We start from the raw sequence: 17158 nt of genomic DNA, 5'->3' as shown, positions 1-17158 counted from the left end.
TTTTGAGACATTTCAATCTGGCTTTTATAGCTTGTAAATTTTAACCTTATAAGTAGGAATGTTGGAAGCAATTCAGATGTGTGTGTCAGTGATTTTAAAGAGTAGAAGTGGTGTGTGTATGTGTGTGTGTGTGTGTGTACATTTAGTCTTCTTTATTGGTGGATATGAGTCTGTAATTTAGTCAAGTGTGGATTGAAAATGCACTTACATGTTACAGAAGACATTTTAGTCAACAAGAGAGTGCGTGTATCAACAGCACCTGCCTTGTGTATCTGTGAAAGAGTCTTCCACCTTCCAGAAGGGCATTCAGCTAGGGATAAACACGGGTCTTTGGAGGGACCTTTAAGTTGCAAAGTATTTGATTCTGACATGGCACCCAGAGACTTATGTCCTTCTCACAGAGCTAAATGCATTCCTGCTGTCTCTGAGAGTTCTTTCAGTCTTTCATGCTCTGCTAGTGCTGAAAAGTCCGAGACTCAAGGCTCAGCTGTGGGCCTCTACAAAGTGTAAAAGCAAGGTTGTATGCTTCCAAGATACACAGAGTAAACATTCCTAATCCAAAGAGGAGGTATTCAGGAATAAAATATAGGGATTTGACCAAAGCAAGACTGGATTGGAGCACAGCCGAACCTTACATCTTAGTTCTGTATCTGGCATCTGGTGCCTGTCCCGGTTAGCTAATTGGAAAAGAACAAAGATTATTGACAGTCCTGGTCAAGCGTGGTGCCCTTGTGTAGCCACCCGCAGCTACATGAACCTGGTTCCTAAAGGGGAGGCTGGGGCTATATGGAGGAAACAGTGGTAGAAATAGCAAGACCCAAGACGAGATACTGATCAAGGCCCCAGAGTTTACTAAGAGTCTGAGCATATAAAGGGGGGAGGCTCATCCCCCGCCATGCCAGGCTCTTGATGCTTTGTCTTTAGGTTGCCAGCACTTGGTCTCCAGGCTGTTGCTTATTCAGGAATGTCTCAGGAAGACAGGTTCAGCCCCTCAGCTGGTAGCAGCAACTTGGAGAAGCTCAAAGGTGGGAGAACAATAGACCTGTCTAGGTTGGAAGACTCCACTCTAGGTGGTCTTGTTCACAGTGGCAGAACAGGTCTGAGCCAGCCTGCTCAAGGCTGGGGGAGGCTACAATTCCTCCCTAAATATATGATTAAAAGTTAGCTGGACTGGGGCATAAAATTTACTTATGCTCCATAGTCCTGCCTGGGAATTATGGTAGCTGGCGGCCGTGCCTGTCTTGGGACTTTGGTCTTCAATGAACTTATTCTTGTCTGTCCTGGAGAACACGTGCAGCTTGCTTGTGTTTATTTGCACAAACATGGCTCTATGGTGTTATTATGAACAAACCATGGCCTCTTGGCATATACCTTTGTCTTAGATTGAATAATTCAGAGACCCAGTGGTGCATCTTTGGCTGCCGGGCCTCGTAGCACACCCTTTCCCCAATCAGACCAAAGCCACAATATACACTCAATGCATCTCTTCATACTGATGAATTTCTGCCACCTGTACTTGCTGAAGATGAGCCTGCAGGGAGATAACTGACCTGCTTGAAAACAAAGCCAAGAGTTGAAAAGCAACAGGATTAAGGCTATCTGTGGGGAAGTCCAGGTACTCTATTCAGTTGCAAATTAGCAATGATCAAGCCCAAACTATAAAGATTTTTAGCTTTCTTCATAATAGAAATCTAATATTTGATTTATTACTAGTCCAGTCCATGATTGAGTCAGAGTAACTGATCACATTAAAGGAAAGAGAAGAGTCATTCTAACTCCTCCTCTTGAACAATTTTTCTAAGTCAGTTTCCACAGTCTCTATGTTCTCTCTCCCATAAGGTTAAAAAGCTTGAAGCAAGGCAGCTTGGCTTGTTTAGTCATCTGGGACAAAGGCAAGCAAAGGTGGGTCAAGAACATATACCCAATACAGCTTTCCTGTCACCATTGTCAGGGCACTCAGCAAGCTCACAGGTCAGCCTGTTCCATGAATCATTATGGCAGCTGGCATGCTCCTGCAGCATTCTGTGGAGAAATGCAAGCATGCCCTCTTCCCCATATTAAATACCTGTTCAGGATCATGCCATATGCCAATAAGTGGATCCTTTTCATCTCACCTACACATGAGCATGCCTAGTTTTAAGATTCTATAAGGCATTCATCAAGTTCTTTGACATCCAAATTTTCAAATTTTAAAAATAAAAATGTGATTTAAATAATGTGCATGGGGATATAATTCCTTCCCTTCTTTGTTTTTAAAGAAGATATAGTTTTTAAAGTTTCACAATACCTTGTCCTTGAGAATAATAAAAAAATCTCAGTAACATGGGTAACATTTGTTGACAAAACATCTCAGATACTTGTCTGTAATAGCCAGTCCCAATATCTGTTTAAATCTTATTTGGAACACAAAGCATAAAAAAATTTAACATAGGCAATGACTAATTACACTTTTAGTTGCTTCTCTTGTTAAAGCAGTTGCAACTAGAAAGCCTGAAAAGGTATCAAAAGTCACATGTGCATATTTTATTTTATTTTATCTTTTTTTTTAAATCAGAAATATGAGTATCCATTTGTAATAATTGATTAAGTATAAGTCTTTAAGAATTAGCATCATTATGTGGAACAGGTAGACACTGAGGACACTGAGAACAAGTTTTTTGATATGTACATTCTCTAAAAATACCAAAATATTATTTCAAGCCCTTACTATTTTGATGATATAAAGAATGAGATTATATGGCCAATTATTTTTGTGTAAGGCCTATAATCTGCCTGAGATATAAATGTAGCGTGGCATCTCCTGAAGAGGTCTTGTCTAGGCAATCTAGAATGAGTTCTTAAATGTCTAAAAGACAGTCCTTTAAAGAAACAGCATTTTTTTTTTCTTTTGAGTTACATATGCATAAACAATTGTAAATTTGAGAATTCATAGTATCTAAGAAATGAACAATTTTAAGCAATAGTAAGCCCTGATATATATACTATTAGTATACAAATTAAAGCTTGATTATCCAGCATTTAAAAACACTGGCTACAGCACACAATTTAATTATCTGTGCTGAAGCAGAAGGAAACTCAAAAGAATAAACATGTGATCCAATCACATATACTTTTCTCCCATAGAAGGGCTATTTTAAATACAGTAAATGGGATGCATGCATGCATACATTTACAGAAAATATAAAAGCATGCATAGAAGCAATCTTTAACAACTTATCTTTTCGATAATGATTATCAATTTTACCTAAAAAGTTTGCTATGCAATAGGCCAAATACCAATATTCTGTAAAAGCCAATTTAATTGCTGTTTGGAACAAGGAACAGATGCTTTGTCAGGTTTTTAAGACACAATTTTTTGTTGTTGTTTTTCTAAAATACCTTCATGAACTTAATCTTACAATTTTTTATTAGCATCACACAACCTTATAGTAGGATGTTGAAACTTTACTTGGAGATGAAGAAAGATGATTTTACATTAATGTTCTCTTTTGCCAAAGAATTACTGTGGGCATATTGAGTAACAATAACTAAAGTAAGCAGCTAATATTTGATTACCATTGATTATAATTGATAACAATTAATTATAAAAGCTTCCTCTATTTTCTGCAAAGCCTTTTGTTTTTCACCAGTTAATTTGTATCTCTCTGGATAACATCCAACAAAGGCTTAAGTCACCTTAAGACCTTAAGATGAAGTCTTAGCCAATTAACATCTCCTGAAGCTTTTGAAAATAATTTGAAGTAAGCAAATCATTTTTTATTTCTTAAATTTTCTGTACCACAATTTTCTAGGATAACTAAATATTAAATATTAAATAAGACCCTAAATATTAAAAAGATATTGCCTCTGAATCTTTTCTGGAGCAACAGCTACTCCCTAGAACTTTAAAGCTCATTGTGTGAGAGCAAAGATTTGAAGTAAACTTCCCTTCAGGGGCATTTGCTAATTTTTTATTACATAATGTAAGGCTATTACCCATACCTAGAGGCAAAACTTTTTAATGATCACAAGCTCACTAGAAGTGAACCCTTTACAATTATCAGGGTGCAAAGGAAAAAAACAAACTTCCAAATCTATAATAATTTTATATGGCGTAGGCAAGCCAGAATGTAATGCCTCTATAAGTCCTACAGCCTCATTGACCTTTCATATATCTTAAGTTTAAACTTTATTTTGTTCAACACCTGGATAGATCTGCAACAACGTTGTTTAGCTAAAAAAACAAAAAAGTTCCCAGAAGGCATGGAGAGGCTAGGTCCCAATAACTTCCCACTGCAGGGTTTGCAAAACAAAAGAAAAGCCACACAAGCCTCCCTGAGGCTCCTCTGAACTTTGCATTAACTCAAATGTAAATATTTCTTAATCTGAACATACTGCCTGAAGCCTGGCCCAAATATTATCTCTCCTGTTGTGAGGAACAATTTGGCTGTCTACTTCTCCAATTTTGGACAGTCTTTCTTAAGTTGACTTACATTTAAAACATTCCTTATAACTTTAGAACTGTGAAAAAATTGCTTGTACTATAGTCCCCTGCAGGGCAGCAACCATAGCCAAACTGACTTTATGAGAATCCAATTTCTACACAAAGACGAATGAATATATCTAGATAACTCCGTCTTTGCTTTGTATGGCCAGATGGCCGGCCGCAATGAGCTGCTTTATAGTGCTCTCATAAGATGATTACTCTTGTAATCATCCTAATTACAATATATGTGTGAGTTAAAAACTTAAGTTTGCCATCAAACTGCAAACTGCAGTCAATGGAACACTGGCAATTTTAACCATAATTTTAAAGTTTCCTTTGCAATGTATATGTGTGTGTGTGTGTGTGTGTATATATATATATATATGTATGTATGTATGTATGTATGTATGTATGTATAAAACTTTTGGTAAGCAAAACCCACTTTTAAATAATTTATTTTCTTTAAAAATCAATACCAGAAACATCACTTTCATGTTATGAAGTTTGGCTGCCAGTTCATACATATGACAGTGCAAATTTTAATGCTTCATTAAAGAGACATTGTTTTAAATCTTATCTCTTATAAGTCTACTTTCTAGGATAAGAATTACATAAAATATTATCCCAATTTGGAAGTATCCTTAGAGGCCTAGTTTCCTGGGCTGGTTTATGCTACGTGTTGTTGTTTAAAACAACTCCAACCCTGAGTTACCAGTTTTAAGCTAACTTTTTTGTTACCAATGTTACACCTTTTTAATCATACCCAATAACTTATAAGCCAATACTCTATGACCAAGACATGCAGAGCATATTTATACCTTTAAGACCGGTCAGAAACCAAATGAAGTGGCTACATGAATCTTAGAAAATTTGACCAATCAAAGAATTTTATTTTTTCTAGCTATAATTTCAAGATAAAAAAAAAAGCACTTTGCCATTTGCTAAACCCAATAATCACAATTGCAGAGAACTTTCTAGGAAAAAAACCAACTATCAGCTTATTTGCCTCAGAACTAAGAAGCTGCAGACTCCTTTTTTTAAAAAACAGTTTTTTGGCAGGAGCTATCCTGCTGTGCATGACTCCTGGCTAAGGTGTGGGGCAACTTTTTATCAGCTTCTGCTGTGTAAACTGAGACTGAATCAAGAGATGGATATCCAGCAGATAAAGTTTTAACCATTTTTTTCTTTTCAACATGAAACACAGGACAACAGTCATTCAGACAACGAAAGAAAAACAGACATGAATTGACACGTGGACAGATTGGTGCAGCAAACACAGCAATACAGAGAGGGTAGAGAGCTTGATGTAACCAGAACTAAGGGTGTCTCCTGTGGGGCCAGAGAGAAAACAGGATGTCTCCAGACTTCCCTCTGTCCCTGGGAGAGTTCCGAAATCCATTTTCCTTCTCTCTTGATTTCTCTCTCTCATGTCATTTGTATATCTAGCATCTCCCTATTTTTTTATTTTATTTTACTCTCTTTATTTTATTTTATTATTTTAAGCCCTACTCCTCTTGCCCGATGCAGTTCTTGACTGTGGACAAATGCCTGTTTAGAATTTTTCACTCCCATTTTCCATTGTCAATCCCTAGCTGATATCAGCGCTGGGCCAATGCTGACTCAGTCTGGCCTGTATCCCTTTTGCACCCTTGCAATCAACAGCCTTCAAATGATGACATTTGTAGCACTAATATTAATGCTGTATGTTGCTTACTGTGCAGGGATCTTCTTCTTAATCTTCCCATAGAGTTCCACCAAGACAGTGTTCCCTCAGTTGATCCTTCCGTATTCAGGTCCCTGTTCAGGCTCCTCCTGCGGCTACTTGAACCAGGTTCCTAAAGGGGAGGCTTGGGCTGTATGGGAGGAAACTGGGGGAGAAATAAGGAGACCAAGACAAGATACTGATCAAGGCCCCAGAGTTTACTAAGAGTCTGAGCTTATACAGGGGGGAGGCCTATCCCCCGCCATGCCAGGCTCTTGATGCTTTGTCTTTAGGCTGCCAGCACTTGGTCTCCAGGCTGTTGCTTACTCAGGAATGTCTCAGGAAGACAGGTTCAGCCCCTCAGCTGGTAGCAGCAACTTGGAGAAGCTCAAAGGTGGGAGAACAATAGACCTGTCTAGGTTGGAAGACTCCACCCTAGGTGGTCTTGTTCACAGTGGCAGAACAGGTCTGAGCCAGCCTGCTCAAGGCTGGGGGAGGCTAGACCCTGGGGTCCCTTCTCAACAAAAAGTCTTTAAAACAGACTCATTCTTGTTTATCTTTGAGCCAATGATGACATGGGTGGTGTCCTGCTTATTTCTGAGCCGTTTTCAAGGTATTTTCATTCTATTTTTCAGGATACAAAGTGCTTGAATTCTTTATAAAAATATAAAAAAATTATTTTTATTCTATAAATAAAATAATTTGGCCTTTGTCTGGGTATCACATGTGTGCAGTTCTGTGAAGGCAGAAGATGCCTGGTGTCAAATGCTCTAGAACTAGAGTTATCAATCATTGTGACCTGTATAGATAAATGCTGGGTCCTTTGGAGGAATAGCCAGTGTCTTTACCTGCTAATTCATCCCTCTAACTCCTACTTGGCTTCTGCCAAGTCCTGTGTGGCCTTGGTGGGGACAGAGTGACAACGTTCCTGCTCCGGGGACAGGGCCCTGGAGTGTCTGTGGCTGCTGTAGGCATAAGGCTGTTTTTTTTGTTTTTTTTGTTTTTTTGTTTTTTAAATAATAACGTACATATTTCACATTTCTCTGAGGAGTGTCCTCTCTGTTAATGTTACTGACTCCATGATAATCACAAACATGAGTCCAGGAGCTGTGTGGCTAATGTCTCAGCAAAATGGTAAGCTCTGGGACCTTCAGGACAGCCCTTAAGGCTATAGGCAAGAGATCTAAGTACACGAGTTCAATATATATATATTAAAATATAAAGATGCAATATGAATTATGAGGGACTTAATGAATCTAAAGGAATACAGACAACTACACTATGAAGCAGTTTGTCAGAAAGATACAAAGGCAGGCAGATTCCTGAGAGTTCAGGGTCAGCCTCGGATAGAGCAAGGTTCGGCCCAGGTGTGGTAGAAATGGTAATTTCAGGGCAGGGTCCCACCCAACTATTTTATCATCTGTGCTTAACAAAGGCAGACAGATCTCTGAACTCTTTTGCAATGTTAAGAAAAAATGTATGCTTCTCTTAAGAACTGGCTTAAATTACTGGATTGATACATAAAAGACTGGACCTGTGTTCTGTAGGTCATGAGCTAGTCAGAGAATTATTTAGGATAAAAAGAGAGAACTGCTTAGATAATAGAAGACACAGAGACAAATAGACAGACAGACAGACAGACACACTTCTCTCTCTCTCTCTCTGAGAGTATTCAGACCTTTCTCTTGTGTTCCCAGTTCTTCAAATGTTGCACTGCCTTGAGATTTCTAGTTTATCACCTGTAATCTCAGTTCTCCACAAAGTCTTAGGCATGCGCAATGCAATTTCTCTTTTCTTTTTTTGTTGTGTAGAAAGTTTGGCATTTAGTAATTTCTTGTGGAATCTTCATTCTTATTTGAAAGTTCATCTGCACAGCCATTACTGTCTATGTATCTCTCAGTTTATTGTTTGTTTGGTTTTTTTTGTGCCCCACAGAAGCAGCTACTATTCTTTGCTTACAGTATTCTATGCCTTTTTTCACCTATCCCACCTAATTGCTTTCTCAGATTCTTCAATGGACCAATTCCATGGTCCTACTCACATCATCTAGGCATGTACACAGCTCCAACCCTACTGCATGATGGCAGTTCTCTCTGTATGTCCATAATAAAACACCCAGACAGTCAGCTTAAAATGAGGCAGGTGTATTCTGGTTCATGGTCTTGGTGGTTTCAGTGACTGGCTTGCTTGGCTCTGTCGATTCTGAGTCTCCAATTAGGCAGCAAATACATGAATGAGTGCATGTCTCAAAAGACTCCGATCTGATGGCAGTAGGAAGCAGAGAACATTGGAGGGGACTGTATCTTATGTTCCACTTAAAATCATACCTCAGTGGCCTAAGGCCTCTGACTGGTTCTTATCTTTTAATGTTTCCATGTTCCTCAAATATACCACAGGCTGGGGATTGAAACTGTCATGAGTCTTTGGATGGCATTTAAGACACAGTAGTAATATTCAAGATGCGCTTTGCATCTTTAAAGCAGTTGTTCTCAATAGGGGGCTGTTTTATTTCCAAAGAGATGTTTGGTGATGTCTGCATTGTTTTGGTTGTCAAAACAAGGGGATGTGGTTGGCATCGTGTGTCATTAGGGAGGAGGGAACAGGGGCAGGGATGGGGGATAGTATTAATTTTAAAATGCACAGGAAGGATAGCTCCTAAAAATCACACTGGCCCTTTGGGTTAGTAGCGTAGAGTTGCTTTGAGATCTTGCTTTAAAGAAATCCTTATTTAAAGGTGATTAAGCATAGATACAGCACAAAATCTGTTACTGTAAACTATTTTATTTTTCCAGAGAAACTAGATTTGTTTACATCTAGAAGTGGAGTTATTTTCGAGAGATGAATGATCAACCTGTGGGCTAAAAGTTAATTTATGGCTTGTTACTAATGAGCCTAATGCTGTGGCAGGCCCCTCTGAGAGCCAATTAGATTTGTCGTCGTCCATGAACAAAGGCTGCAGTGCCAGTGCTGGTATGCTATCTCTATGGAAAATATATGACCCTCATCACATAGGGGAATCGAAATGAATAAAGTGAAGGGCATGTGGCCTGAGTGGATGCTGAGTGACAAGCGTGTTGTGGACAGGGAGTGGATGCTGAGTGATGAGCGTTGTGGACAGGGACTTTGAGGCCATGGGAGGGTATGTGTCTGTAGTGCCTAAACCTCCAGAGGCCCCGACTTTACTAAGATCTTTTTTTTTTTTGAGACAGGGTTTCTCTGTGTAGCCCTGGCTGTCCTGGAACTCACTCTGTAGACCAGGCTGGCCTCGAACTCAGAAATCCACCTGCCTCTGCCTCCCAAGTGCTGGGATTAAAGGCGCGCGCCACCACCACCCAGCTACTAAGATCTTCTTAAAGGTCTGGAGGAAACCTTAAAGTTGTCACCTGGCCTCCCAATTTTGTCTCTCCTCTACACTGAGTGGTTGGCTTAGTCTACGGCCCTTCCTGAGCTCACTCAAGCTCGCTGCACCTTGACACATGCTTGTAAATGCTCACAAAGGCGTTTGCTTTGTTTTAGATGCTTTACTATTTTGTGGTTTTATAGCTTAGGTCTGAGGTCCACCCCAGAGCACTTTTTGCGTGTAGAATGTAATTGTATACATAGCTGCTCATACCTGATGTTTCCAGTATCACTTATTTAAAAAAAAAACACCATATTTTTTTGCAGAGGAAAAAAAGAGCTTACAGTGTTACTTAATTTAACTTCTTTATTATTTCTTGATTTATATTTTTAAAAATATTTTTATTTTATGTGTATGAGTGTTTTGCCTGCGTGTATGGATGTCCATCACAGGTGTGCAATGGCCCTGGAGGACAGAAGAGAGAATCATCGCACCTGGAACTGGAGTTACAGACAGTTGCCTCATGGGTTCTGGGATCCAAACTCAGGTCTTGTGCAGGAATAGAAAATGCTCTTACCCTGAGCCATTGTTCTAGCTCCTTAACTTCTTTAAGAAGTGAGGAAACTGGCCTCTGAAGGACGCGTAAGCAAGGATCCTCTATACAGATGGCTGTAGAGTGGAGACTAAAAATTAAATAAGATTATTCTGTGGTATATCTTTGTGGTTATTGCTATTTCCTAGACATATTTTTAATAACAGTTAATCCTCACTTTTCCACACTTATGTCTTCTCCTTGTTATTATAAATTATAACACACTTTATGTTATGGGATGTTATATATATGTGTTATGACCAAGATATATGATGGCAAAAAGAAGAATATTAAATTAGCAATTTACATACCATTTAGTGATAATAATGCATAGCACTTTAATATCTGTCATATATGAGCCTTATGGTTTTACAGTCTTTTTCCTTTCACATATCTTATTTTTAGATATCACTAGTTTTCTAAAACATTTCATAAATATAAATTAAATTTTAATATAGTTTAGCCATTATTTTATGCTAGGCCTTGTTTTCTGCTAAGTTTTCATATGAACCATGGAACCTGCACAAGGAATTAGCATAGAGTTATTAGCATATGCAAGTAATTAGCATAGGTGACAGCATATGAACAGCACTAAGGTCTTTGATATAAGAAGTGATACCTCTGAAGGTGTTTGATGATATCATCTGGGTATGAGGGTTTTAAAAATAACCACGAGGCTAGCTAGCCCAGGTGCTGCTATATCATTTGCTTAGCCAGGGTTTTAAGCTGTTCACAGTGCAGCCCGTTGTGTGTATGAAGAATGAAAATGGCGTGTTACACACTGGGAAACTTTTGTGATCACTCTGCCTGGACTACCAGGCTTCTCCTGGCCACAGACTGCTCAGAGTTCACTGTCTCAGCTACTTGTAAACCCTGGCTGTAAGCTTTGGTTAACAGCACAATGATGAGTAGAGTCCTGATTTCTTGAGCTTTGTGTCAGGATTTCCATTCTTTAAACAGACTGTACAGTTTAATATCTATATTAATACCTATATCGTATAGGTGTAAAATCTTCACACTTTACTACTGTTGTGGACATTTAGATTGTGATAGTATTTGGGATTGATTGCAGATGCTGGAGAATAGTCTTTTGGTGAAGAGAGAGCCAGCTATGGAGTTGTTCATCATTTACAGTATTGTCAGCAATGTGTGAGGTCTGTAGTTGTGCCTTGTTCCCATCAGCTCTGTGTCTGGTCTTTTATTTTCATGATTTTGGTGTATATGTTTCATCAGGTACTTCCTGATAGAAGTGAGAAGTGTTTATTTGTGAGTACACTTCTGAAAACAAAGAATCCTTACTTTGATGTAGATGTAGATTCACTCACACATGAACGAAATATTAGTGATTCCATGAGCTTTTTATCTTGTTTCTTTCAATGGCATCCTTTTGCCAGACACTGCTGCAGTATGCAGTAAAAGTACTGCCATTGATGTAGCCACCACAAAACACAAGAAGGGAGATGCCTCAGTTGCTCATAAACAGGGGGAACTGAGCAGGGTGTAGGGGCACACATATTTAATCCCAGCACTCAGGCAGCAGAGGTAGTGGATCTCTGTGAGATATCTACATAATCTTATCTACATAATCTACATTGTGAGTTCTAGGGTAGCCAAAGCTACAAAGTGAGACCTTCCCACTCCAAAAAGAAAAAAAAAATCAGGAGAACCTGAGTTTGGATTGTTACCACTCAAATAAACTTCTGTGCATGGTGCTTTGTGCCTATAATCCCAATGACTGGGAGGCAGAGACAGGAGGACTCTGGGGAATTCATTGGCCAACCAACCAGCATTTCTTACTCCAGGTTCAAGGAGAGACTCTTAGAACAAAAGGCAGACAGATTGAGGGAGACATAAGACATCAAACTCTTGCTTTCAGATGCATACAGACATGTTTAGTGGTTAAGAGTACTGGCTGCTCTTTCAGAAGACCTGGGTTCAATTCCTAGCATACAGACAACGGCTCATGATCATCTGTAACTCCATTTCCTGGGGATCAGGCTCCCTCTTCTGGCTTCCATGGGCACTGCACACATGTGGTGCACAGATTATGTGCAGACAAAATATCACTACACTTAAAAAAAAAAAAAAGACCTGGAACATTTTTGTTAGGGCAGCCATCCTTGAGTTTGCTCTTTTCTAGCTGTGTTTCTTTCATCTTCTTCACATCCTTTTCCCCTTTAGTTTCTGTCATCTAGCCAGCAATTCTTCCTTCCTGTATTTTGTCATCAGAGCAGTGTTAGACAGGTAAGGTACAGCGAGCCGTCCTTTAAGATTGGCCCCTTTCTCTTAGCATAGGTTGTTTTATATTACTGTCTTGTGTCTTTTTTCCTTTTTAAAATTTATGTGATTTAAATTTATGTGACTTAAAAATTTATTCCTCTTAAAATTTCATGTGTACTTTCTTAGGATTATTCTTGCTATGATGAAGCACCATGACCAAAGATGAGATGGGAAGAAAAGGTTTATTTGGCTTACACTTGCACATCATAGGCTGTCATGGAAGGAAGTCAGGACAGGGACTCAAACAGGGCAGGATCCAGGAGGCAGGAGCTGATGGCGTGTAGAGGGCATGGAGGGAGGGGTGTTGGTTATTGGCTTCCTCATCATGGCTTGCTCAGCCTGCTTTCTTTTAGAACCCAGGACAACCACCCCAGTGGTGCCTTTCCAGCACTCTTCTCCACCTTCTGGCTCTTGTATTCATTCCACTCCCTCTTGCATGATATTTCTAGAACCTTTGTGGGCCAGAGAGGCTTGGAATACAATCACGGTTGTGTATTCTCCACATTAACTGGTAGGTACACTGTGCAATAAGAACCTTCTCTGACCAAACTGAGAACAGTGATTTTTTTTTTTTTTTGTGCCTTAAAAAAAAATTATTTCCAGGTAGTATTTATTCCATAGACATGTAGCAGTTTGTTAAATCACTCACCTGTTGAAGAACATCTGGTTTTATAATTTGTTAATTATGAACAAAGCTGTTATAAAGCATTTGTATACAAGGGTCATGTTAGCATGAATGTTCAATTCTTAGAGATAAATACACACCCATGATAGCAGGACATGATAGTTTTTCATCAAACTGCCAAACTGTCCTATTGCATATCTTAATCATATCAGGTTTCTACTAGTAACAAGTGAGTGCCTAGGTTGTCTGAATTTTTGCCAGCATTTGATATTGTCGTTGTGTATTGTGTGCATTTGTAAGATGTGTGTGTGTGTGTGTGTGTGTGTGTGTTTGTGTGTGTGTGTGTGTGTGTGTGTGTGTGTTTGTGTGTGTGTGTGTGTGTGTAGGGGGGCAGGAGCTCGCGTGCTCTTAGCAGTGCATATGCATGTGGAGGTTATGATCAGTGACAGGAGTCTTCCTCTGTCACCTCTCCACCTTACTGTTTTGAGACAGTGTCTTTGATTGGACTTAAAGCTCCATTTCAGTTTGACTGGCTGGTGAGGGAACCCGAGAAATGTACCGTCTCCGCCTTTCAGGGCTGGGGTTACAGAGGCACAACACTGGTGTGGTACTTTTTAAAAACGCCTGGGTGCTGGGATCTGAACTGAGGCCCTCATGCTTGCAGAGAGCACTTTGAGCCATCTCTCCAGCCCTGACATTAGTTTTCATTTTAGCCATTCTAATGGTTGTATAGTGATAGCTCATTGTAATGTAATTAACATTTTCTTACTCATTTGTTTGGTATTTATATATTCTATTTGGAAAATATCTCTTCTTACCTTTATTCTAATTGGATTTTTTTTTCTGTTGCCTTTAAGATTCACACACACACACAGACACACTCACACACACTCATATATTAGACTCTAGTCTTTAATTAGATGAAGACTTTCCGTTTTCTCCTATTCTGTAGCATATCTATTGTTCTCCTAATAGGTTTTTTACCTCTCTTACCAGGAAATGAAGTCCAATTTATCAAATATTTTTTTGACCATCAGTTTCAAGTCTGAAATCTCTTTGCTTTGCCCCATTGTCTTAAAAATTTCCCACATTCCTCCAAACGTTTTTTAGTTTTTGATGTTATATAATGTCTGTGACCCATTTTAATTACTTTTTATACAAAATGTGAAACCTAGCTTAATATTTCTTTCCTCTCTTTCTAATTTGTGGATAGCCGTTACTAACTTATAGATGGCACTGTCTATTGGAACCACTTTCTTTCCTTTGTGGAATTGTTTTTGTGCCTTTATCAAAAATTAGATGTATTTGGTTTTGTATTTTGTTCTCCTCATGTGCTTGCATTGTTAGCATTACACAATTGATCTAGAGCTAGTTTTTCTGCAGTTTTAAAATTGTTATTTATAGCAATTCTACTTCCTTTGCTTTCTGTGTAAATTACAGAAGTCTAGTTGTTTTTTTTTTTTTTTTTTAACGGAGATCTCTGTTGAAGTGTGTAAAGAATTGTGTTGGATCTGCATTTCACACTTTGTACAATGGACATGTAATTTATGAACATGGCTTGTACAGTAGCTTGGATTTTTTGAATCTCCATAAAGGCCCATGTGTTGAAGACTTAGTTCCCTGACTGTAATGCTATTGGGAGATAGAGGCAGACTTACTGGTGGGTCACATGGAAGGAAGTTAGGTCACCCGGGGTCACTAAAGGGAATAGTGGGACCTTTGCCCATTCGTTTCTCTCCCTCCCTTTTTGGCTGCCACATGTTTCTTCTCTGATTGCCTTACTCCACACAAAAGCCACAGAGCAGACTCATGGGCCTTTGGAACTAGGAGCTCCAAACTATTCTAGTAAGTTGTTTCCCACAGGTGCCTTGTCTTAGTGCTGAGAAGCTGGCTAATAGCTTGTGTCTCGTTTCTTCACCAGCATCGAGTAGTTCATTCATTCCCGAGTTCTCATTAGCAGCACTTTAGGATTAGGGTTAGGATTGCCACACTGCCGTATGGATTATGGTTGGTTATTCACCCCCACCCCTGTCGGGACTTCATATACCTAAGATGGCCCTGGGCTTCCTTTTTTTCATTCTTTCTTTGTATGGCTGGCAGCTGAGTTGAAGTCGGAGAGATGGTCAGTTTCAGAGACTCCGTGGATGAAATAAGACCTTAGCAGAGGCCACTGGACTCGCTGGCCTCCAGCTTTAGGAAGTGTTATTTCCAGGGAGATAGGGGATGAATGGAGAGGCTGCCATCCTCCTGTCTCTCCCCAGTGCCTTCCTCTCTCCCACCCCACTAACTCCCTAATCTTGTGGTTCTATCCTTTGTTCCTCTGTACTGTTTCCGAACAATGAACAATGATTTCCGGCTCACCTGAGAGGAGTCTGGTATCAGTTCCGCCCCTCTCCCCCCTCCCTGAACCTGTGGTCAGCCCACGCCACACTCAGTGCAGTGACGCTGCACAGCCCTGTGCTTCTGAGTGCACACATGGAATCGCCTGCTCTACGTAAATCCCTATCAGGAACACATTATGGTTCTCTTTACTTTATCCCCGCTGACATTACTAGTGCGCTCACTGAGTCGTTTCACATCTTGATTTTTATCTCATCTCACGGTACCAGGGTTTTGGTGGTTTTATTTTAATCTAGAAATCATCCCTTTAAACTCAAAGTTTATGAAAACCAAGCCAAACAGGCTTTAAAACCAAAACCAAATCAAACAAACAAAGAAACAAACACATTTAAAATTACTAGGTGAGTCTCATATTTTTAAATGTCTGTGGTGTTTGAGGCCTTGCCATGTCACCATGGGAGGACACCTTCTAGGAGTAGGTTCTCTCTCTCCCACATGGGTTCTGGGATGGAGCACAGATCATAAGGCTTGGAAGCGAGCACCTTGATTCCTTAAGCCCACTTGTTGGCCTATCATTAATTTTTTTTTCAGGACTCTAGAATGCCAGAAGTCATTAGCCTGTTTATGCCTCCCCGATATCCCTCACAGCTGCTGTTTGAATCTCTGAACCATTGCTTAGCTTTTGGTGTCAGACAGAGGTTCCCTGAGATGGTGGGCTGGGCTGGCAATGGCTAATGGAGCTTCGTTGTAGCATGTGCTTTTATTTGGGTTGCTATTTACCTTTTCCTTTTGAAAGTATATTTTTCATTTGAAAACGGCTTTTATGGCTTTACATGTACCTACCTTGGAGCTGACTTATCTTGTGATCCATGTTATAATTATATTTGTGATTTTTTAAAATTAATTTTATTTTTATTATACTTACCTACCTTGAGGCTCACTTGTCATGTGACCACGAGATGGTGGTGGTGATGATAGTGGCGGTGATGATAGAGATGATGTTCTTGATATGTGCCTGCCTTGGAGTGAACTCTATCATGTGACCCATGCTGTCCCTGTTTTTTAACTTAAGTGAATGCAAGCACCTTCTGTTCTAAAACTTTGCTTGTACAGAGGAGCTAGGCAAACGGCATAGATTTTTACGTTAGTCTTTCACACGCGCTTTATTCAGTAGTATTCCATATAAGAGCGAATGTAAGTGGAAACAGTTGGTTGGCTTAAGTAACAAAGCCTCCTCCTTTCCAGATTGCAGCTGTTCTCCGGAAGCGCAAGCTGGAGTATTACCTGTACAAACTGCTTCCTGAGATCCTCCAGTCCGCCTCCTTCCTGACTGCTAATGGGGCCTTGTACATTACTTTCTTCTGCATTTTAAGGTTGGTACTCATAGTCACCAATCCATGTTAAAGAATTTGCTTTGTTGAAATGGAAACGGTCTTAGTTACTGTTCTATTGTTGTGGAGAAACACCATGATTGGGGCAGCTTACAAAAGAAGTCCCATGGCCTTGCATGCAGCGTTAGCGGGGGAGTCCATGATCGGTATGTCCTGGAACCTGGTGGCAGGCAAGCATGGTGCTGGAATAGTAACCCAGAGGGAGGGAGAGAAGAAGGAGGGGGAGGAGGGACAGCAGAAGGGAGAGTGGGATTAAGGGAGAGGGGAAACGGGAGAGTGGGCTTGGTGTGGGCTTTCTAAACCTCAGAGTCACATCCCAGTGTCATGCGTCCTCCTCCAAGGCCACACCCTCCTCCTAGCTTTTCCTAAATATTCCACCAACTAGGAACTAAACATTAAAATATATCAGCCTATGGGGTCCAT

General features: G+C 39.9%; 1 protein-coding gene across 7 annotated transcripts in view; it reads left to right on the top strand.

Annotated features, from left to right (window-relative positions):
- The window catches only part of Tmem135 (transmembrane protein 135), a 264682-nt gene that overhangs the window by 80850 nt on the left and 166674 nt on the right, over positions 1–17158 (top strand). For all 7 annotated transcript variants that reach the window (NM_001360746.1, NM_001360745.1, NM_028343.5 and 4 more), the window contains one exon: positions 16590–16717. Coding sequence is in view for 4 of the 7 variants with exons in the window: in NM_028343.5 (NP_082619.3) it covers positions 16590–16717 (128 nt within the window). In the remaining 3 variants the exon portion in view is untranslated. The remainder of the gene's footprint in view (positions 1–16589; positions 16718–17158) is intronic.

This window comes from Mus musculus, chromosome 7 (assembly GCF_000001635.26).
Source record: "Mus musculus strain C57BL/6J chromosome 7, GRCm38.p6 C57BL/6J".
Classification (NCBI taxonomy): Eukaryota; Metazoa; Chordata; class Mammalia; order Rodentia; family Muridae; genus Mus; species Mus musculus.
This window is presented reverse-complemented; position numbering and strand designations above follow the sequence as displayed.